The sequence below is a fragment of the Crotalus tigris genome, unplaced genomic scaffold (assembly GCF_016545835.1).
Source record: "Crotalus tigris isolate CLP2741 ecotype Arizona unplaced genomic scaffold, ASM1654583v1 scf7180000019840.826796, whole genome shotgun sequence".
Taxonomy (NCBI): domain Eukaryota; kingdom Metazoa; phylum Chordata; class Lepidosauria; order Squamata; family Viperidae; genus Crotalus; species Crotalus tigris.
In genome coordinates, this window is record NW_024097735.1 from 122,091 (window position 1) to 139,391 (window position 17,301).

At 43.2% G+C, this 17,301-nt stretch overlaps 1 protein-coding gene across 1 annotated transcript; it reads right to left on the reverse strand.

Moving 5' to 3' along the window:
• Positions 1–1,179: 1,179 nt before the first annotated feature.
• LOC120317825 (zinc finger protein 2 homolog) lies at positions 1,180–11,363 on the reverse strand. The gene is made up of 4 exons (XM_039364730.1): positions 10,872–11,363; positions 7,428–7,541; positions 4,535–4,661; positions 1,180–3,265 (listed from the first exon to the last, which is right to left on the reverse strand). The coding sequence occupies exons 1-4, from the start codon at positions 11,319–11,321 to the stop codon at positions 1,782–1,784; spliced, it is 2,175 nt and encodes a 724-aa protein (XP_039220664.1). The 5' UTR covers positions 11,322–11,363; the 3' UTR covers positions 1,180–1,781.
• Between the last annotated feature and the right edge of the window lie 5,938 nt (positions 11,364–17,301).

Sequence of the window (17,301 nt, forward strand, 5' to 3'; positions counted from 1 at the left end):
CCTGAAGTGGGCTTCTCCTCCTAGGTCAGAGGTAAGCAACCTTGGCTTTTATGACTCGTGGACTTCAACTCCCAGAAGAGTTGGAAGTCCGCGAGTCATAAAAGCCAAGGTTGTCTACATATCGCTGGCCGTAACAACTGGGTCAGAGAGTGGTTCTAAGAATACACAGGAGACAGTGGGAGAATTACACGTCGTAAGAGTTTATTAATAAGGTTCCAAGAGTATAAAGAGTTTCTTCTCCAAAATGTGTTGGGAAGCTCAAGCGGTGGAGAATAATTGCCTTGGCAACTGCTCAAAAGTATGCAGTCGTTTTGGGGGGGTTGATCTCACTCCTTCAACTTCTCTTCGTCAGAAGATAACAAAAGGAAATGACAAGATTTCTTTAGGTCGGGGGTCTTCAAACTTCCCCCTTTTACGACTTGTGGACTTCAGTACCCAGAATTCCTCGGCCAGCGTGCCTGGCTGAAGAATTCTGAGAGATGAAGTCCACAAGTCGTAAAAGGGCCAAGTTTGAAGACCCCTGCTTTAGCTAAAGAAAGGGGAGAAACACAAACACTATTTTGTGGGAATTAACATCTGCAGACTGGAATCCTTTCTAAATTTGGCAAATTTATACAATTTCAGATACATGCTCGGCATCACAAATATACCATGCTATCAAGACAGTGTTTCAATATCTCAGGGGAGTCAAGCTATTCTCCAAAGCGCCTGAAGGCAGGACAAGCAGCAACGGATGGAAACTAACCAAGGAGAGAAGCAACCTAGAACTAAGGAGAAACTTCCTGACAGAACAATTAACCAGTAGAACAACCTGCCTCCAGAAGTAGTGAATGCTCCAACCCTGGAAGTTTTTAAGAAGAGACTGGACAGCCATTTGTCTAAAATGGTATAGGGTTTCCTGCCTGAGCAGGGGGTTGAACTAGATGACCGCCAAGATCCCTCCCAACTTTACTATTATTATTATTATTATTATTAGTAGTAGTAGTAGTAGTAGTAGTAATAAACGAATGGAAATGGGCGGGTCACATAGCAAGAACTGATGACGGGTGCACAAAAGCAGTCACACAATGGATTCCAGTTGATAAAAACCATTCACAAGAGACCTACAACATAATGGAGTGACAACATCAGCAAGTATTGCGGGCCCAACTGGCAGAGGAAAGCTCAAGACTATATTGATTGGAAACATGCAGAAGAGACCTTTATACTGTAATGGATAAACAATGGTTAGAATGACGATAATGCAATTTGTTTTGTATAGAGTTTTTCAGTAAACTAAGAGGGAAGTCAAGTAAGCCATTAGTCCTCCGGTTGGAAAAAGATAGTGAGGGGGATGGGCAACGGAGTAAACTGAAGTGCTTAATTCATATCTTTCCACATCACGCGGAGAGAGAAAAAAAATGCAGGTTGAAACAAGCAATGGAAGACCTGGTTGGACTGAATGAAATCCAGTATTTGGGACCAGAAACATAATGAAGACCCTTCAATGGATTTATATGGTTTCTTCTATGGGCATTCTTTTATGAGAATTACAGTGTCCTTCCAAGTAAAGCTTTATCCACTCCCCCTACATTTACATAATTTCTCCTGTGTGGATCCTCTAATGGCGAGTCAAATAGAGTTCCTACTGGAGGCCTTTCCACTTTATTCATTTAGGTTTCCACCCACTGCGGATCCTTTCACAACAAAATGTTCTTTCCACACTCCATTCATTAATACGGAATTTCCCTATGTGGATTCTTTCATGAGTAAATGTGTGATTGTTCAAAGCTTTCTCCACACTATATGCATTTATATGGTCCCACCTCCAGGTGGATCCTTTTATGGGAATTAAGTGCCCCTATTTGAGCAAAGCTTCTTCCACACTCTAGGCATTTATATGGCCTCTCTCCTGTATGGATTCTTTCATGATTAGTAAGAGCATTTTTCTGAGTAAATTGCTTTCCACATTCTATGCACTTGAATGGTCTCTCCCGAGTGTGGATTCTTTCATGACGAATAAGATCTCTGTTCCAGTTAAAGCTTTTTCCACACTCCAAGCATTTGTATGGTCTATCCACTGAGTGGATCCTTTTGTGAGAATAAAGATGTCCTGTCCGAGCAAAGCTTTTTCCACATTCTGTGCATTTATATGGTTTATCTCCTGTGTGAATTGTTTCATGACCTGCAAGACATCCTTTCCGAGCAAAACTCTTTCCACACACCAAGCATTTATACGGTCTCTCCCCGGTGTGGATCCTTTTATGAGAATTAAGATGTGCTGTTTGAGCGAAGCTTTTTCCACACTCCGTGCATTTATATGGTCTCTCCCCAGTATGGATCCTTTCGTGATGTATTAAACCTCTGCTCCAATTAAAACTTTTCCCACATTTTAAACATTTATATGGTCTCTCCCCGGTGTGCATTCTTTTATGAGCATTCAGCTGTACTGTTTGAGCAAAACTTTTTCCACACAATGTGCACTTATACGGTTTCTCCCCCAGGTGAATCCTCTCATGACCTGTAAGACATCCTTTCTGAGCAAAACTTTTTCCACACTCCATGCACTTATAGGGTCTCTCCCCAGTGTGGATCCTTTCGTGACGAATAAGATCTTTGCTCCAGTTAAAGCTTTTTCCACACTCCAAGCATTTGTATGGTCTTTCCCCCGTGTGCATCCTTTGGTGGAAAGTGAGGCGCCAGTTGTCAATAAACCCCTTTCCACACTCCATGCATTTATATGATCTCTCTCCCGTGTGGATCTTTTTATGAGAATTAAGTTTTCCTTTCTGAGTGAAGCTCTTTCCACACTCCAAGCATTTATACGGTTTGTCTGCTGTGTGGATCCTTTGATGTCCATCAAGTTCACTGTGGATCCTTTGATGTCGATCAAGTTCACTGTTCTCAAAAAAGCTCTTTCCACATTCCAGGCAATTATATGGTCTGTCCCCAATATGAATCTTTTTAGGACAAATAACCTCTGTTTTCTCACAAAAGCTTTTTTCACATTCTGGATATTTACCTGGCCTCTCGCCTAGATAGATCCTCTGGTGGCAGTTAAAATTACTCGTGTTAATGAAGCTGTTTCCATACTTCATGCACAATTTCATTTTTTTGCCTAGACTGAAATCCCTTTCATATTTGACAAATGTATGCGGTTTATGTTTCCTGTGCAGTATTTTAGGTAAAGTAAAAGAGAAGGAATGACTCTTGGCAGAGAGTACTCTTTGCAGCATCAATAACCCTGGCTGCTTGTTATTCTCGTTCCTCAGCTTGTCACCATCACCTGCTTAGAAAAAAAAGATAGAAATTCTCATTAGAATTTACAAGAATGGAGAAGGGGAGGGGGGCCTCCCTAGTGAAAAATATGCCCATCTGGACATCATGTTTGACACCAGCCCTGTGTCAACATAGGAGATGTTTGGTTGAAGTTGTTTTCTAAGTAGGAGATTCTAATGCAGACATGTCAAACACAAGGCCCGGGGGCTGGATGCGGCCCATGAAGCCATCCTGGAAACAGTGAGGGAATGGCCCCCGCTGCCTTGGCCCTGGCCCAGGCTGGCCGGGAGCCAATGTACAATTTTGTGGTGGCCATTTATGCTGAAATGCATTCAGTCTTAGCTCCACAAGCCCGTCCAGAAACAGCGAGAAACCAGCCCCTGCCGCGTTGGCTCCGCCCCCTGGGTGCATGCCGGGGAGGTGTCACCCTTTGTGAGGAATGAAGAAATGCACCATGCCTTGGCACTTGCCCCAGTCCCACCCCCTTCTGCCAGAGACCCTCAGATCTGTCCCACTCCTGCCCAGGCTCCCACAGGCACCCTTGGCGCAAACGATGTAGAGCTGGCCATGCCCACCCAGTAGGCCACACCCACTCCATCCACACCCTCCTAGTAGGTCGCACCCACCATGGCCACACCCACCCGGCCCCCCAAGGGCTACCGCAATGCTGATGCGGCCCTCAATGAAATTGAGTTTGACATCCCTGCTCTAATGGAATCCAAGAGATTTTTCAGCCCTGAACCAGATAAAGGCTTTGCTGTTGATAGGTCAATCTGCCTGGGGATTTCCATGGAAAAACCATGGTGAGCATTTCTGCCAAGGCCTTAGTTGTGTTCTAGAAAAGTGGCTTTGATGACCACCTTGGATAAAATTGTCCATGAAGTGCCTTGGCTGGTTTGTCATCCAAAGGGAAGTGTATGGGGCTCTTTGCGCCTGTGGCTCCTCCATTGGGTATTATCGACAAGCTAAACCAGGGGTAGGCAACCTTGGCTCTTTTATGACTCGTGGACTTCAACTCCCAGAATTCCTGAGCCAGCCGGCTGGCTCAGGAATTCTGGGAGTTGAAGTCCACGAGTCATAAAAAAGCCAAAGTTGCCTACCCCTGAGCTAAACATTCTGACTCTGATTTTCCTGAGGTTAGGGAAGGTTTTACAGGCGGTACCCAGATAAAACGTCTTACCATCTTAAGTATTTGAGTGCAGGTATCTTCCCTGTTTACCTGCCACTGAAAACACCTTTCCCAATGAACGGAACCTAGAGCAAAGAGGATCCTTACCCAGAGTGGCCATATTACTAGAGACCTCCAGCATGACTTCCCTCCACAAGGCCTTCTGTCCAGAATCCAGAAGTGCCCACTCCTCCTCTGTGAAGTCCACAGCCACCTCCTCAAAGGGAGCAGAGTCCTAGAAAGAGAAACAATATCTTCATTAGTAGACAGCCCTCTCTTACGTTTTCTTTCTTACTTCCAAAAGAGAAAACAGAGCTTTGCAAGAGATCAAATGGACATTTTCTTATAGGACAGACATAGGCCCTGCAGGTACACAAGGTCTTTTAAAGGGTAGGAAGTCTCCCTCCACTTCCTCCATGCTGCTGTTGTAAACGTGGCTTAGATGCATCCAAGTTGTAGAATGGCACTTCTTGGGAACCCCCACCCCTCCTGAAATAACTCACCATGGTGGTTTGGGGAAGAGAAATCCCTTGGCTCAGCAAAATACAAATTTCTTAGAAAACAGACCAAAACTACTAAGAATTGTTTAACCTGACCCGTTTTAAAATGTTGTAAATGACCCTGGAAATATCAAGTCACTTGACCAACAGACTTACTGGGCACAGCACAGAGGCAATGCAGTCAGCTGGCAATTCTAACAGTTCTTTTATTGCTCCAAATTTTCCCCAAATGCTCACACTTTTGCTGACAAGCCTCCAACAACAGAACACACACACACCCCGACACCCCTTCAGCCGACTCTGGCTGAAAGTAGGTTCAAATACAGTCTGATTAGCATAAGAAAGTACTCAAGGCCATAGAGATAACAAGGAAGAAAACATAAACTTAACCAGTCTGTTTGAATCCTAGCTTGCCTGAGCAGTTTTCCAAAGAGAGAATCCAAAATACAGTCCGATAGCCAAAGTTTCCAGGTTTCCAAACAGAAGTCACAAAACAAGAAATTAGCAACAACACACAACACTCCAAGGAATCAGTGTTTGTTCCCAACAAATACCCCTCCCTACAGCGTCTCCTTAAATCTCAATCTCCAGGTGTTCCTTGTGGAGAAGGGCAGGATGCTCTCCTCCCAAGTAATTGAGCCTGCCTGCGTTCTTCCCTCCTTCTCTCCGTGCTCTAGGACACAGGTCAGCAACCTGCGGCTCCGGAGCCACATGTGGCTCTTTGAGCTTTCCTCTGTCGTTCCCAGCCTCCTCTGCCATTTGCAGAGACAGAGAGAGGCACTTGTGTTTCCCTTCTCTCTCTCTCTCTCTCTCTCTCTCTCTGTGTGTATGTGTGTGTGTGTGTGTGTGTGTGTGTGTGTGTGTAAAAAAGAGAGTGGTCTCACCCTGTTCGACGAGCTGACAAGCGTACTGGGTGGGGCTCCTGCCTTGGCTGCGTCTCTGCAGGAAGCAGGAAGAGCAGGAGAGAGCTAGCTATCCCAGTTATGCTGACTCAGGAATTCTGGGAGTTGAAGTCCACAAGTCATAAAAGAGCCGAGGTTGCCTACCCGAGCTTGTTGGAGAACAGCTTGAAGCCAGCTTGCCAGGTGAGCAGAAGATCGGAGAATGTGGGGGAGAGAAAGAGAGAGAGACAGGGAGAGAAAGAGAGAGAGGAAAGAGAGAGAAAGAAAGAGAGTGGGGGAAGAGGACTGGCAGACCAAGGTCAGAAAGAGAAAGAGAGAGGGGGGAGAGGAAAGAGAGAGAGGAAAGAGAGAAAAAGAGAGAGGAAAGAGACAGAGAAAAGAGAAAAAGAAGAGAGAGAGGGAGGAAAGAGAGAGAAAGAGGGAGGAAAGAAAGAGGAAAGAGAGAGAGAGGAAAGAGAAAGAAAAAGAGAGAGAAAGAGAGAAGAGAAAGAGAGAAAGAGAGGGAGAAGAGGGGGAAAGGAAAGAGAGAGAGAGGGAGAGGAAAGAGAAAGAGAGGGAGGGAGAGGAAAGAGAAAGAGAGAGAGATGGAGAGGAAAGAAAGAAAGAGAAAGAGGGAGAGGAAAGAGAGAGAAAAAGAGAGAGAGAGAGAGAGAGAGAGAGAGAGAGAGAGAGAGAGAGAAGGAAAGAGAGTGGGGGAAGAGGACTGGCAGACCAAGGGCAGAAAGAGGGAGAGGGAGGGAGGGAGGGAGGGACAGAGAGACCCTTTTGACATCTAAAATGAAGATACCATATATCCTTTTTTTTAACCTTTATTATAGGTGTATACACACACACACACATATATACCTATAATAAAGGTAAAAAAGGATATATGCAGTGTTATCTTCATTTAAGATATCAAAAGGGTTTTGTGACTCCCAGTGTTTTGTTTTCGGTGGGAAACGGGTCCAAGTGGCTCTTTGAGTGTTTTGGGTTGCCTACTCCTGCTCTAGGATCAGGTGGGGGTGGCCCTTGCTCATCGCCTGAACTCTCCTCTCCTGTTCCTTCTGTTCCAATCCTGAAGGGGCTCTGGCCTGCCTCGGCCTGCTCTTCCCCAAATTCCTCTGAAGCCACAGACACCTCTCCCTCAACCTCCAGTTCATTTTCCTCTGCAGATTCAGGCTCAGGCTCAGACGGAGGCATGACACTTACCATTAAACGGTGTCATCTTTGACTTAGGAGATTTTATAGGAGAAATTTGTCCTTCCTGTAATTTACTTTTAAGTGGATATGTTGGCCTGCTTCTGAAGCAGTTTTTGTACAATTGATAATTGTTTCCCTTCGTGGTTTTTATTTTTTAACTGCTTTCCCAAAGTCTTTAGAAGAATATTAAGAGAAATTAAACACTTCCAACATATAAATTATATTTGCAAATAGAAGACTCTTCTGAATTGTCCTTCGTTTGCATTCTCAGAACAATCTTGGAGGTTGAATGAGCAAGGCTCACTGGCTCATTCTATGGGGACAGCAGGTTCAAATATACACAGATTCAGCATTTGGTTTTCAGAGTAACTCATGAACAAAAGGCATTTAAACTTCTCACAAGAAAGCTACACTTACCTGGCAAGGTGGCCCCAGTTGAATTCTCCTGAATGCAAACTCTTCAGAATCATCGGATGGATCTCTTTTTCCATGGAGCTCCGCTGAGATCTCCCCAATGAATGGCTCCTGCACCTGAAAGGAAAGTCTGGCTTATGATCCACTTTCAAATGACTTTAACCATGTTAGTTTGCTTGTACTTTTCCAACCCAAGTCGAAATGAGAGCTCTCTGGTTTGCTGTCATTTCTGAATAAATGCCTGCCACTTTTGTAAAATTACTTCATTGCTTCTTTTTTTGTTCCGTTTTCCTTCGGATCAGGAGCTGTTTCTTTATCTCTTCCCCTTTACTGTGGCCTTTGCTTCTTTTTGAATGTATTTATGCCTGTTCTATTTTGTCCTTTTTCTCCTTTATCTCCTGAGGGGGGAAAAAAGGATTACTCTCTCCTTCCTTTTGGAGTGCCTTCTCTGTGCCTCTTGCAGTGATGAGACCATCAACCTGGCAGTTCCAAGAGATCTTGGAATGAACACTGAAATGGTTTTTGAGGTAAAATGCACCCCCTGAAAACGAGATGACTGTCATCAAAAGGCAATTTGGACACTTCATTCTTTCTCACCGCAAATTCCCAATCAGGTTTCACTTGGAATGAGAAATTTTTTAAGACGATTTTGAAAATATAGAAAAACAACACCCGAACAAGGGAGAATCTCTCATGCAACAGAATGTAACCTTTCGGCATATTTGCCCAATAAACCACTTTTACAAAATGATTCCGAACGATATTCAACTTTAATGATATACTCTCCATATCAAAGCACAGGGATACGCAGAGGGCAATAATAGTCTAAGGTAGACTAAAAGAATGACATGCCACAAATTGGGGATAGATCAAACTAGAATTAGCGAGTAACAGCAATGAAAATCATGACAGGTGCATTTAATTTGTTGCTTTCCCTCACTATTGCGGTAGCACTATACAGGATGTAGACTGATAACAACAAAGTAAATATACAATGTAATACCTAGTGCTTTGACCCTGTACCAGAGGTATTTTACATAATCTAAATGCTGGGCTGTATTCAGCTAGAATTAATGACAGGAAACCATAATGTAAACACTGATTTTATGACATGTTAATAATATCAGGAAGGATACACAAGTGTATAAAGTAAGAGAAAGCTCAGTTTAATAGCCTATCAAAACAGTCCAGGAAATAATGCTATATAATTGCATTAGTTACTTTATCTTTTTTTTCTTATAATTCTGTTTGAAATAGTAATGACAATATGTATTTAATCTGAAAAGTAGGTTTGCTCAGGCCTCTTTTCTGCTGTCGACAGCTAGGGAGCCCCATGATCACCGTAAAGCAATATGAATAAGGTATACTTTGTTGTTTTCTTAGGATTTTTCTCACAACTCTATCTGATTTACAGTGGGAACTATGCTTAGAATTTAGGAAACACGTAACCTGTGTTACGTAATAATCCATTTTTCTGCTTACATTAGTTGGGAAAGTCTTATAGTCTTGGGATTTGCATCTCTTAATTAATTGTGCAGAAACTAAGCAATGTAAAAAAATGGATAACTATATTCACACTGTGACTTGATAATGCATTTTAATGTATACCACTGCTTTCTAGGGTGTTTGTACTCACTACAGCCAAAACAGGAGGGGGAAAAAGGGGGGCTTTCAGTTTTTTTGCCTCGTAATATCAAAAATAGGTTTTGAAACATGCAAGTTAAATACCATTTCGGCCACCCTGAACACTATTTTCATATTTTATAAGTTTTTATAATGCTCTGCTCATTCTTTGGGCAAATAGTACTCAACATACATTTGAGCCCAAAATTTGTATAGCTGAGACAGTTGTTAGGTGAGTTTTGCCCCAATTTACGTCCTTTCTTGCCACAGTTGCTAAATGAATCACTGCAGTTGTTAAATTAGTTGAGTCTGGCTTCCCTATTAACTTTGCTTGTTGTTGTTGTTGTTAGTTGCGAAGTTGTGTCCGACCCATCGCGACCCCATGGACAATGTTCCTCCAGGCCTTCCTGTCCTCTACCATTTTCTGGACTCCATTTAAGCTCACGCCTACTGCTTCAGTGACTCCATCCAGCCACCTCATTCTCTGTTGTCCCCTTCTTCTATTGCCCTCGATCTTTCCCAGCATTCGGCTCTTCTCCAGGGAGTCTTCCTTCTCATTAGGTGGCCAAAGTACTTGAGTTTCAACTTCAGGATCCGGCCTTCTAAAGAGCAGTCAGGGTTGGTCTCCTCTAGGACTGACAGGTTTGATCACCTTGTTAGAAGGTCACAAAAGGTGATCACATAATTCAGGGAAACTGCAACCGTCATAAATATGGGACAGTTGCCAAACATCTGAATTTTGATCAGATGACTGTGAGGATGCTGCAACAGTCATTAAGTATGAAAAACAGTCTTAGGTTACTATTTTCAGTGCTGTTTTAACCTCAAATGGTCGCTAAATGAATGGTTGTAAGTTAAGGACTACCTGTACTAATTTGCACCGGTGTGAAATACCTCTGCTTTTGTTTTCCTGCTTCTTTCCAGAAATATTATCTAGAATAGGGGTGTCAAACTGCCAGCCTGCAGGCCAGATGCGTCACGAGGAAACCACGCCACCCCATTGCCAACAATGGGCAAAAAGCTCTGATATGTCGCGTGATGTCACGTGATGTCGCGAATTTGACATGTCTGATCTAGAAGAAGAAATATAATTTTCCAACAACCAGTTTGGTTAATATGAGAAAGAGGTTCACTTAAGTTCAATGCTAATGGTACTGACCAAGATTTCTAAGAGGACCAGAGAACTGGGATGATCCAATTGATATATTGTTTGGATACAGGAGCCCTCTTAGATTCAGAGTTCGGGTCTGCATCCCTGTTTTGTGAATCCTGACTGAGGAACCATTTATCAGCCCTTCGAGGTAGACCAGATAAGAACCATGACAATGAATATTAGCTCTATAGTTATTATAAAGCCACATACATAGAATATTGCAACTCTCAAAGCATTTTTCTCATCTGCTCCTTTTACCTGCAGCAAAGCTAGGGTTTTTATGAAATCCCCCCCACTCCGCCTCCAGCCCCATCACCATGTGGGAATTGACATATCTTTTGCATTATGGTTGTCCAGTCCATGACAAAGTATGTGGTGTAGCGCTAGATAAAATGGAATATGGGAATAACGTCCCACAAAGTTATTCCCACATACTGTAACAACTGCCCAACACATGTTGTCTGGGTGTTTTTTGCGACTCTTTATATCACAGGTCTTCAAACTTGGCCCTTTTATGACTTGTGGACTTCAACTCCCAGAATTCCTCAGCCAGGCACGGTGGCTGAGGAATTCTGGGAGTTGAAGTCCACAAGTCATAAAAAGGCCAAGTTTGAAGACCCCTGCTTTATATAGAAAACAGAGGCGTAGAAGGGGATGAAATTCTCTCTCACCTGCCGGCCCTCTCCGGGGGGCTCCCGCGGGGCGGAGGAGGGCGGCGAGCCGAGCAGGCAGCCCTCGGCCAGGGCCACCGCCTGGGCGCAGCTCTCCGCCCCGCACTCCCGCAGCCAGCCCGCCAGCTCCGGGGGCAGCAGGGCCAGCAGCTGCTCCAGCACCACCCGATCCAGCATCTCGGCTTTGCCGCTCCGCTCGGGCCGCAGCCACCCGCGGCATAGCCGGTGCAGGCGGCTGCAGAGCGCCCGGATCCCCTCGGCCTCCCGGGGGCGGCAGCTGCGGAAGCGCCGGCGCTCGGCCTCGGAGCTGCGGGTCCCCTCGGGGAGGCCGCTCGGGTCGCCGCCGCCGCCGCTTTCCCCGGACTCTCCGCCCCCGCCGCCGCTCCCCTCCTGAAGGACCGCGGAGGCGGCTGCTGCTGCTCCCGCCCCCGGACACCCTCGAGCCTCCATTCGGTCTCCCTTTTCGGCGAAGTCGCCCTCGGTCACGGCGGACCCTCCCCCCCTCGCTCCTTGCCCCGCCCCTTTCCCGGTTTCAGGAGGGGCGAAAAGGGGCGGGGCTCCCCTTCCTCAGAGCTTCTGAGGCGGAGAAAAGCAGCTGCAAATCGCTCCCGCCTCAGGCTCCTCCTTCCTCCCAGACACTGGGTCAGAGAGGGCTGCTTCCTAGAGAGGCAGAACTCTTTAAGCCCCTTGGTTTACTGCTCTTGGCTAGAGCGTCTCCTAAGCCTCAGGCAATTAACCGCCTCTCTTGTCCTCTTCTCGACGTCCAGGACGGGCAAAGTTTTTCTGCGCATGCCCCGTTCCCTGATGAGTTTTGGGTCTGGCGGAATCTTTAGTCGGGGAGTGGGGGGGGGATGTTAGAGGGTGGAGAACGGCCCGGGGGGGGGAGATGATGGGCATGGTGAGGATTGAGGCGGGTCTAGAATGAGAAAAACGCCTTTGCATGGAACCTGATTTGATTGTTGCTTCTTGATATCTGGGATTTCTCTTTTTTTCCCCAGAACCCTTTTATAAATGTGGTTTTGTTCTTGGGAACGGAAGGAACAAGCGGGAGGGGGAACGTCATAGAGATGGTGCTGCAAATGTGAGAAAGGGAAAGTGTCCGAGGACAGTTATCCAGCGCAGTAAACTTATTTATTTTTAAATTGCTATTTAAACAAAAGATGCTTTGGGGATTCCTTCAGGCTAGCTTATTTATCCTCTCTTTGGTCTGTGTGCCTGGCTGAGGAATTCTGGGAGTTGAAGTCCACAAGTCATAAAAGGGCCAAGTTTGAAGACCCCCCCCCCGCCTTTAAGGAATGTAGTATTTTTTTTTTAAATTCCTAACCAGTATTTTTGTGTAGGCTTTGAGCAACTAACCTTGTTCTGTATTGTACTTCATCATTCATGAAGTTTCATTTTGTATACCCATCTGCACCCAACCGCTTTTTCTCCCTCTGGTACCCTGATTGGAGTGAAAACTTTATATTTTTGCATAAGCAACATTTTCTTATCCATAGCCTCTTTCCATTTCTTTTGCTCTGCCATGGGTAAATTTAATACTTCTTGGTAATTTTGGGGCTCATAAAAATATTACATACTTTTACCTCCTCAGGTGTGAATCTTTTTGGAGGAACACCTTTGTTTGCTCTTTCCGACCTCCTTGGAATAAAATGTTCCTCACAAACAAAAGCGAATATAAATGTCCCAGGATAACGTTGCAGGATTCAGTCTGGGTCAGTCACCTCTGGCTCCAGTGATCGACCCAGATTGGATCCTGTAAAATGTTCCTGTTTCACCAGAATCTCACTCTCTATATTCTATGTGAATGTTCATTTATTGGACACCTCTGACTAAGAGGCATAAACATTTCAGTATTGGCATGTACCTTTCCCAATTCTCATGTTCTGAAAAAGTTGCAATGCAAAATAATAACATGTTTATGTCCATCTGTTAACCTATATACCTTTGATCCTGACTGATAACTTATACATTTTAATTTCCTTCACTTTGATTGTCCTTTCCTATTAGTTTTGGGAATGTACAACCATGCACTGCTGCCAAAGATTCTCAAATATGCCAAAGATGGGTTTTATATAACATGTAATATGAAGTTTCATTAATCGTTGAACTCCATAGTCTAGTGACACAAATAATTGGCAGTTAAATTGCCTCACCCCAATATAGCTTACTTATTCCTCCATCTGCTAGGAATGCATCTTTCAATTTGTAACACACCATTCCTGCGTTCAGCAATTCCATTCTTTGCTGAAGTGTAGGGCTTTGTTCTTCTATGGGTTATGCCTTTCTTTCTCAGCCATTGCTGAAATTTATTAGACATGAACTCTGAACCTGTTTGTAGTTGACATACATTTTGATTACACTCCTTCATTACAAATATTACCTGCTCTTAAATTGTTGAAACACTTGTTTTGCTTTTTAGTACATAACAAAACCTGTTATCTTCAGAAATCATCAACCATCAAAAACAATTTGGCCCCTCCTATTGACGGAGATAGAGGGCCAATTAAATCAGCTTATACAAACTGAAATATTCTGTCAGATTTCCTATCACTTCTTTTGACGACAGGGTATACTTTAGATTTTGCCTCTTTGCAAATAGCACAATCCAAATAGTTGGTGCACTCTTTTACATTTTCTGCAATACTTTAAAGCTTGCATGACCCAGCCTTCTGTGTAATAAATGTGCACATCCATTATGCTTTGGTTCATTAGAAAAGATGGTCTGCACACTGGCACCAGTTTCCTTGTGGTTCAAAACATATAAATTGTTCAGTTTTAAACCTTGTGCACACACCCTGTTATTCTTTATGACAGTCATAAAGGACTCAAATGTCTATACACCAATGCACAGAGTATGAACAGCAAACAGGGTGAACTAGAAATTCAGGTTAATGAGGGCAGATATATTGTTCCCGTTACGGAAATATGGTGGGATGTAACCCACAAATGGAACACACAGCTAGAGGGATTTAAATTATTTAAAAGAAACAGACCAAATAAAAGAGGAGGTGGAGTTGCTCTATTTGTAAGAAATAACTACATCTCTACAGAAATAGAACACAACAATGATGAAAACCGTCCTGAATGCATTTGGGTCAATATAAAAGGGGGGGAAATGACATTGCCATAGGTGTATACTATAGGCCACCCAATCAAACAGAGGAAATAGACAAACTTTTTGCTAGATAACTAACTAAGGTATATAGGATAGCACATCACAAGAGTAATGGGGGACTTTAACTACCCTGCCATCAACTGGGAGATAAACTCTTCACCAAGTGGAAGATCAAACAGATTCCTGACAAACCTAGCAGACAATTTTGTCTCCCCAAAAGTAGAGAAGGGAACTAGGGGATTAGCCATATTGGATCTAATTCTCACTAACAGAGATGAAATGATAGAAGGTGTTGAAGCCATAGGAACCTTGGGAGGAAGTGATCATGCAATATTGGAATTCAACATTATGGAAGCACAAGCACTAGAACACAGTCAAACTAGTCTTGGACTTCAAGAAAGCTAATTTCAATAAACTTAGGGCTTGGGAAGGATTCCATGGATGACAATCCTCCAGGGGAAAACAACTCAAGAAGCTTGGGAAATTTTGAAAAGTGAGATAATAAAAGCCCAGTCTAGCATAATACCAACAAAGAAGAAAAATAACAGCTCTCAAAAGAAAGCAGCATGGCTGCATAAAGAACTCTCTGATAAATTGAAAGATAAAAAGGACAAGTATAAAAAGTGGAAAGAGGGGCACATAACTAAGGCAGAATATCAGCAAACAGCCCGAGCCTGCAAAGATGAAGTGAGGAAAGCTAAGGCTCAAAATGAACTAAGGCTTCCAACCAAAGTCAAAAATAACAAAAACATGTAAAAACAAGTACATCTTTTTACATCTTTCAACATGCAAATAATAAGAAAAAAATGAAGGAAATGATTGGTCCATTAGTAGGGGAAAGTGGCAAGAAGGTGACAAGCAACAGAGAGAAAGCAGAACTATTTAACTTGTTTTTTGCATGTCTTTACACTAAGGGAAAAAAACAGACCAACTTATGAAAAATAGTGCCATAAAAAATAGAATAGAAACACAAGATAGGCAAGAAAATGCTAAGTGAGCACCTGTCCAGTCTAGACGAGTTCAAATCACTAGGACCAGATGGATGATGATGATGATAATAATAATAATAATAATAATAATAATAATAATAATAATAATAATTCGCTATTAGTCAATTGCAAAAGGCGGCCTTACTAGGAACTGCTTCCATCCTGCGACGATACCTGTAATACCATCAAACATCCACATCTGCCTATCCCAGGTCCTGGGTAAGGACTCGATAGGTAGACAAAATGCCAAATCCAGTCTGAACATCTGGCTGATTGTGCGATGATCCATAATAATAATAATAATAATAATAATAATAATAATAATAATAATAATAATAATAATAATAAAAGTTGGAAGGGACCTTGGAGGTCATCGAGTCCAACCCTCTGCTCAGGCAGGAAACCCTATACCATTTCAGACAAATGGCTGTCCAGTCTCTTCTTAAAAACTTCCAGTGTTGGAGCATTCACCACTTCTGGAGGCAGGTTGTTCCACTGGTTAATTGTTCTAACTGTCAGGAATTTTCTCCTTAGTTCTAGGTTGCTTCTCTCCTTGATCAGTTTCCATCCGTTGCTTCTTGTCCTGCCTTCAGGCACCTTGGAGAATAGCTTGACTCCCTCTTCTTTGTGGCAGCCCCTGAGATATTGGAACACTGCTATCATGTCCCCCCTCATCCTTCTCTTTGTTAAACTAGACATACCCAATTCCAGCAACGTTCCTTATGTTTTAGCCTCCAGTTCCCTAATCATCTTAGTTACTCTTCTCTGTACTCTTTTTAGAGTCTCAGCATCTTTTTTACATCGTGGTGACCAAAACTGGATGCAGTATTCCAAGTGTGGCCTTACCAAGGCATTGTAAAGTGGTATTAATACTTCACGTGATCTTGATTCTATCCCTCTATTAATGCAGCCTAGCACTGTGTTGGCTTTTTTGGCAGATGCAGCACACTGCTGGCTCATATTTAAGCAATTGTCCACTAGGAGTTCGAGATTCCTCTCACAATTACTACTATTGAGCAAGGTACCCCCTATACTATACCTGTACATTTGGTTTTTCTTGCCTAAATGTAGAACCTTTTTTCACCATTGAATTTCATTTTTAGATAGCGCCCAGTGTTCAAGTCTGTCCAGATCCTCCTGTATCTTAAGCCTGTCTTCTGGAGTGTTGGCTATTCCTGCCAGCTTGGTGTCATCCGCAAATTTGATGAGTTCCCCATCTACCCCCTTGTCCAAATCGTTGATGAAGATGTTGAAGAGCACTGGGCCTAGAACAGAGCCCTGGGGCACCCCACTACACACTTCCCTCCATGTAGATGCAGTTCCACTGAAGACCACACGCTAAGTACAGGTGGTCAGCCAGTTAGGAATCCATCTAGTGGTGATGCTGTCTAACCCACATTTTTCTATCTTATCGAGTAGTAGGTTGTGATCTACTTTATCACATGCTTTACTGATTACACCCCAAGGTTCTCAAGGAACTGGCAGATGTCATCTCAGAACCACTGAACTATATTTTTCCAAGATCCTGGAGCACTGGGGAACTACCAGAGGACTGGAAAAGAGCTGATGTACTTCCCATCTTCAAAAAGGGAAAACATGGACCTTGCATATACCCTTTGCAAAAATTTACTTCATACCCTTCATTGTCTAAGCGAGATATACTCAGCAAATTGTGATCTAAATCTGGTACACCACTACATAATACATATACTGTTCCTTGCCCCTATACAAAAGAATGATTACCATTTGCCAGGCTTTCATATTCTTGGGCAGCTGGTGCTAGACTAAAAAAAAGTTTTGGGTTATTTACAATATGTTCTTTTGCCCCGTCCAACAACTAAATGTCTTTAGTGTCTTTCTTATTTGCTTTCACCACAGAAATCTGTGTCTTCCTTCTTCCCTCTTTGTGCTGTCTCGCTCCTGCTTGTATCTTTTAATCTTCTTAATGGGCAATTTCTCTGGATATCTTGAGTGGATCCATATGCAAAGCAGCATTTCATTACACAGACCTTTATCTCTCACCTTGTTATCTTTCTGGACTGTGGCTCCTTTCTGACTGAGTTTAAATTACTATCATTTCTCTTGCATGCAACCATTTTAATTTTTTCTTCTTCCAAAAGCCTCCAAGTTACATAACTCATAGTTAAATCATGCTTGTTCACAGACTCAAGACTTGTTACTAACACATCTCAAGTATCATCAAGGGGAACTAAGTTTAATATACATTTTGTCTGCTTCTCAAAACATCATTCTTTGCTTTTCTAATTGCATGTTTTCCTCATGAACTGGAGGTGATCCAGCAGACATTCTCCAGACTGTAGCCTTG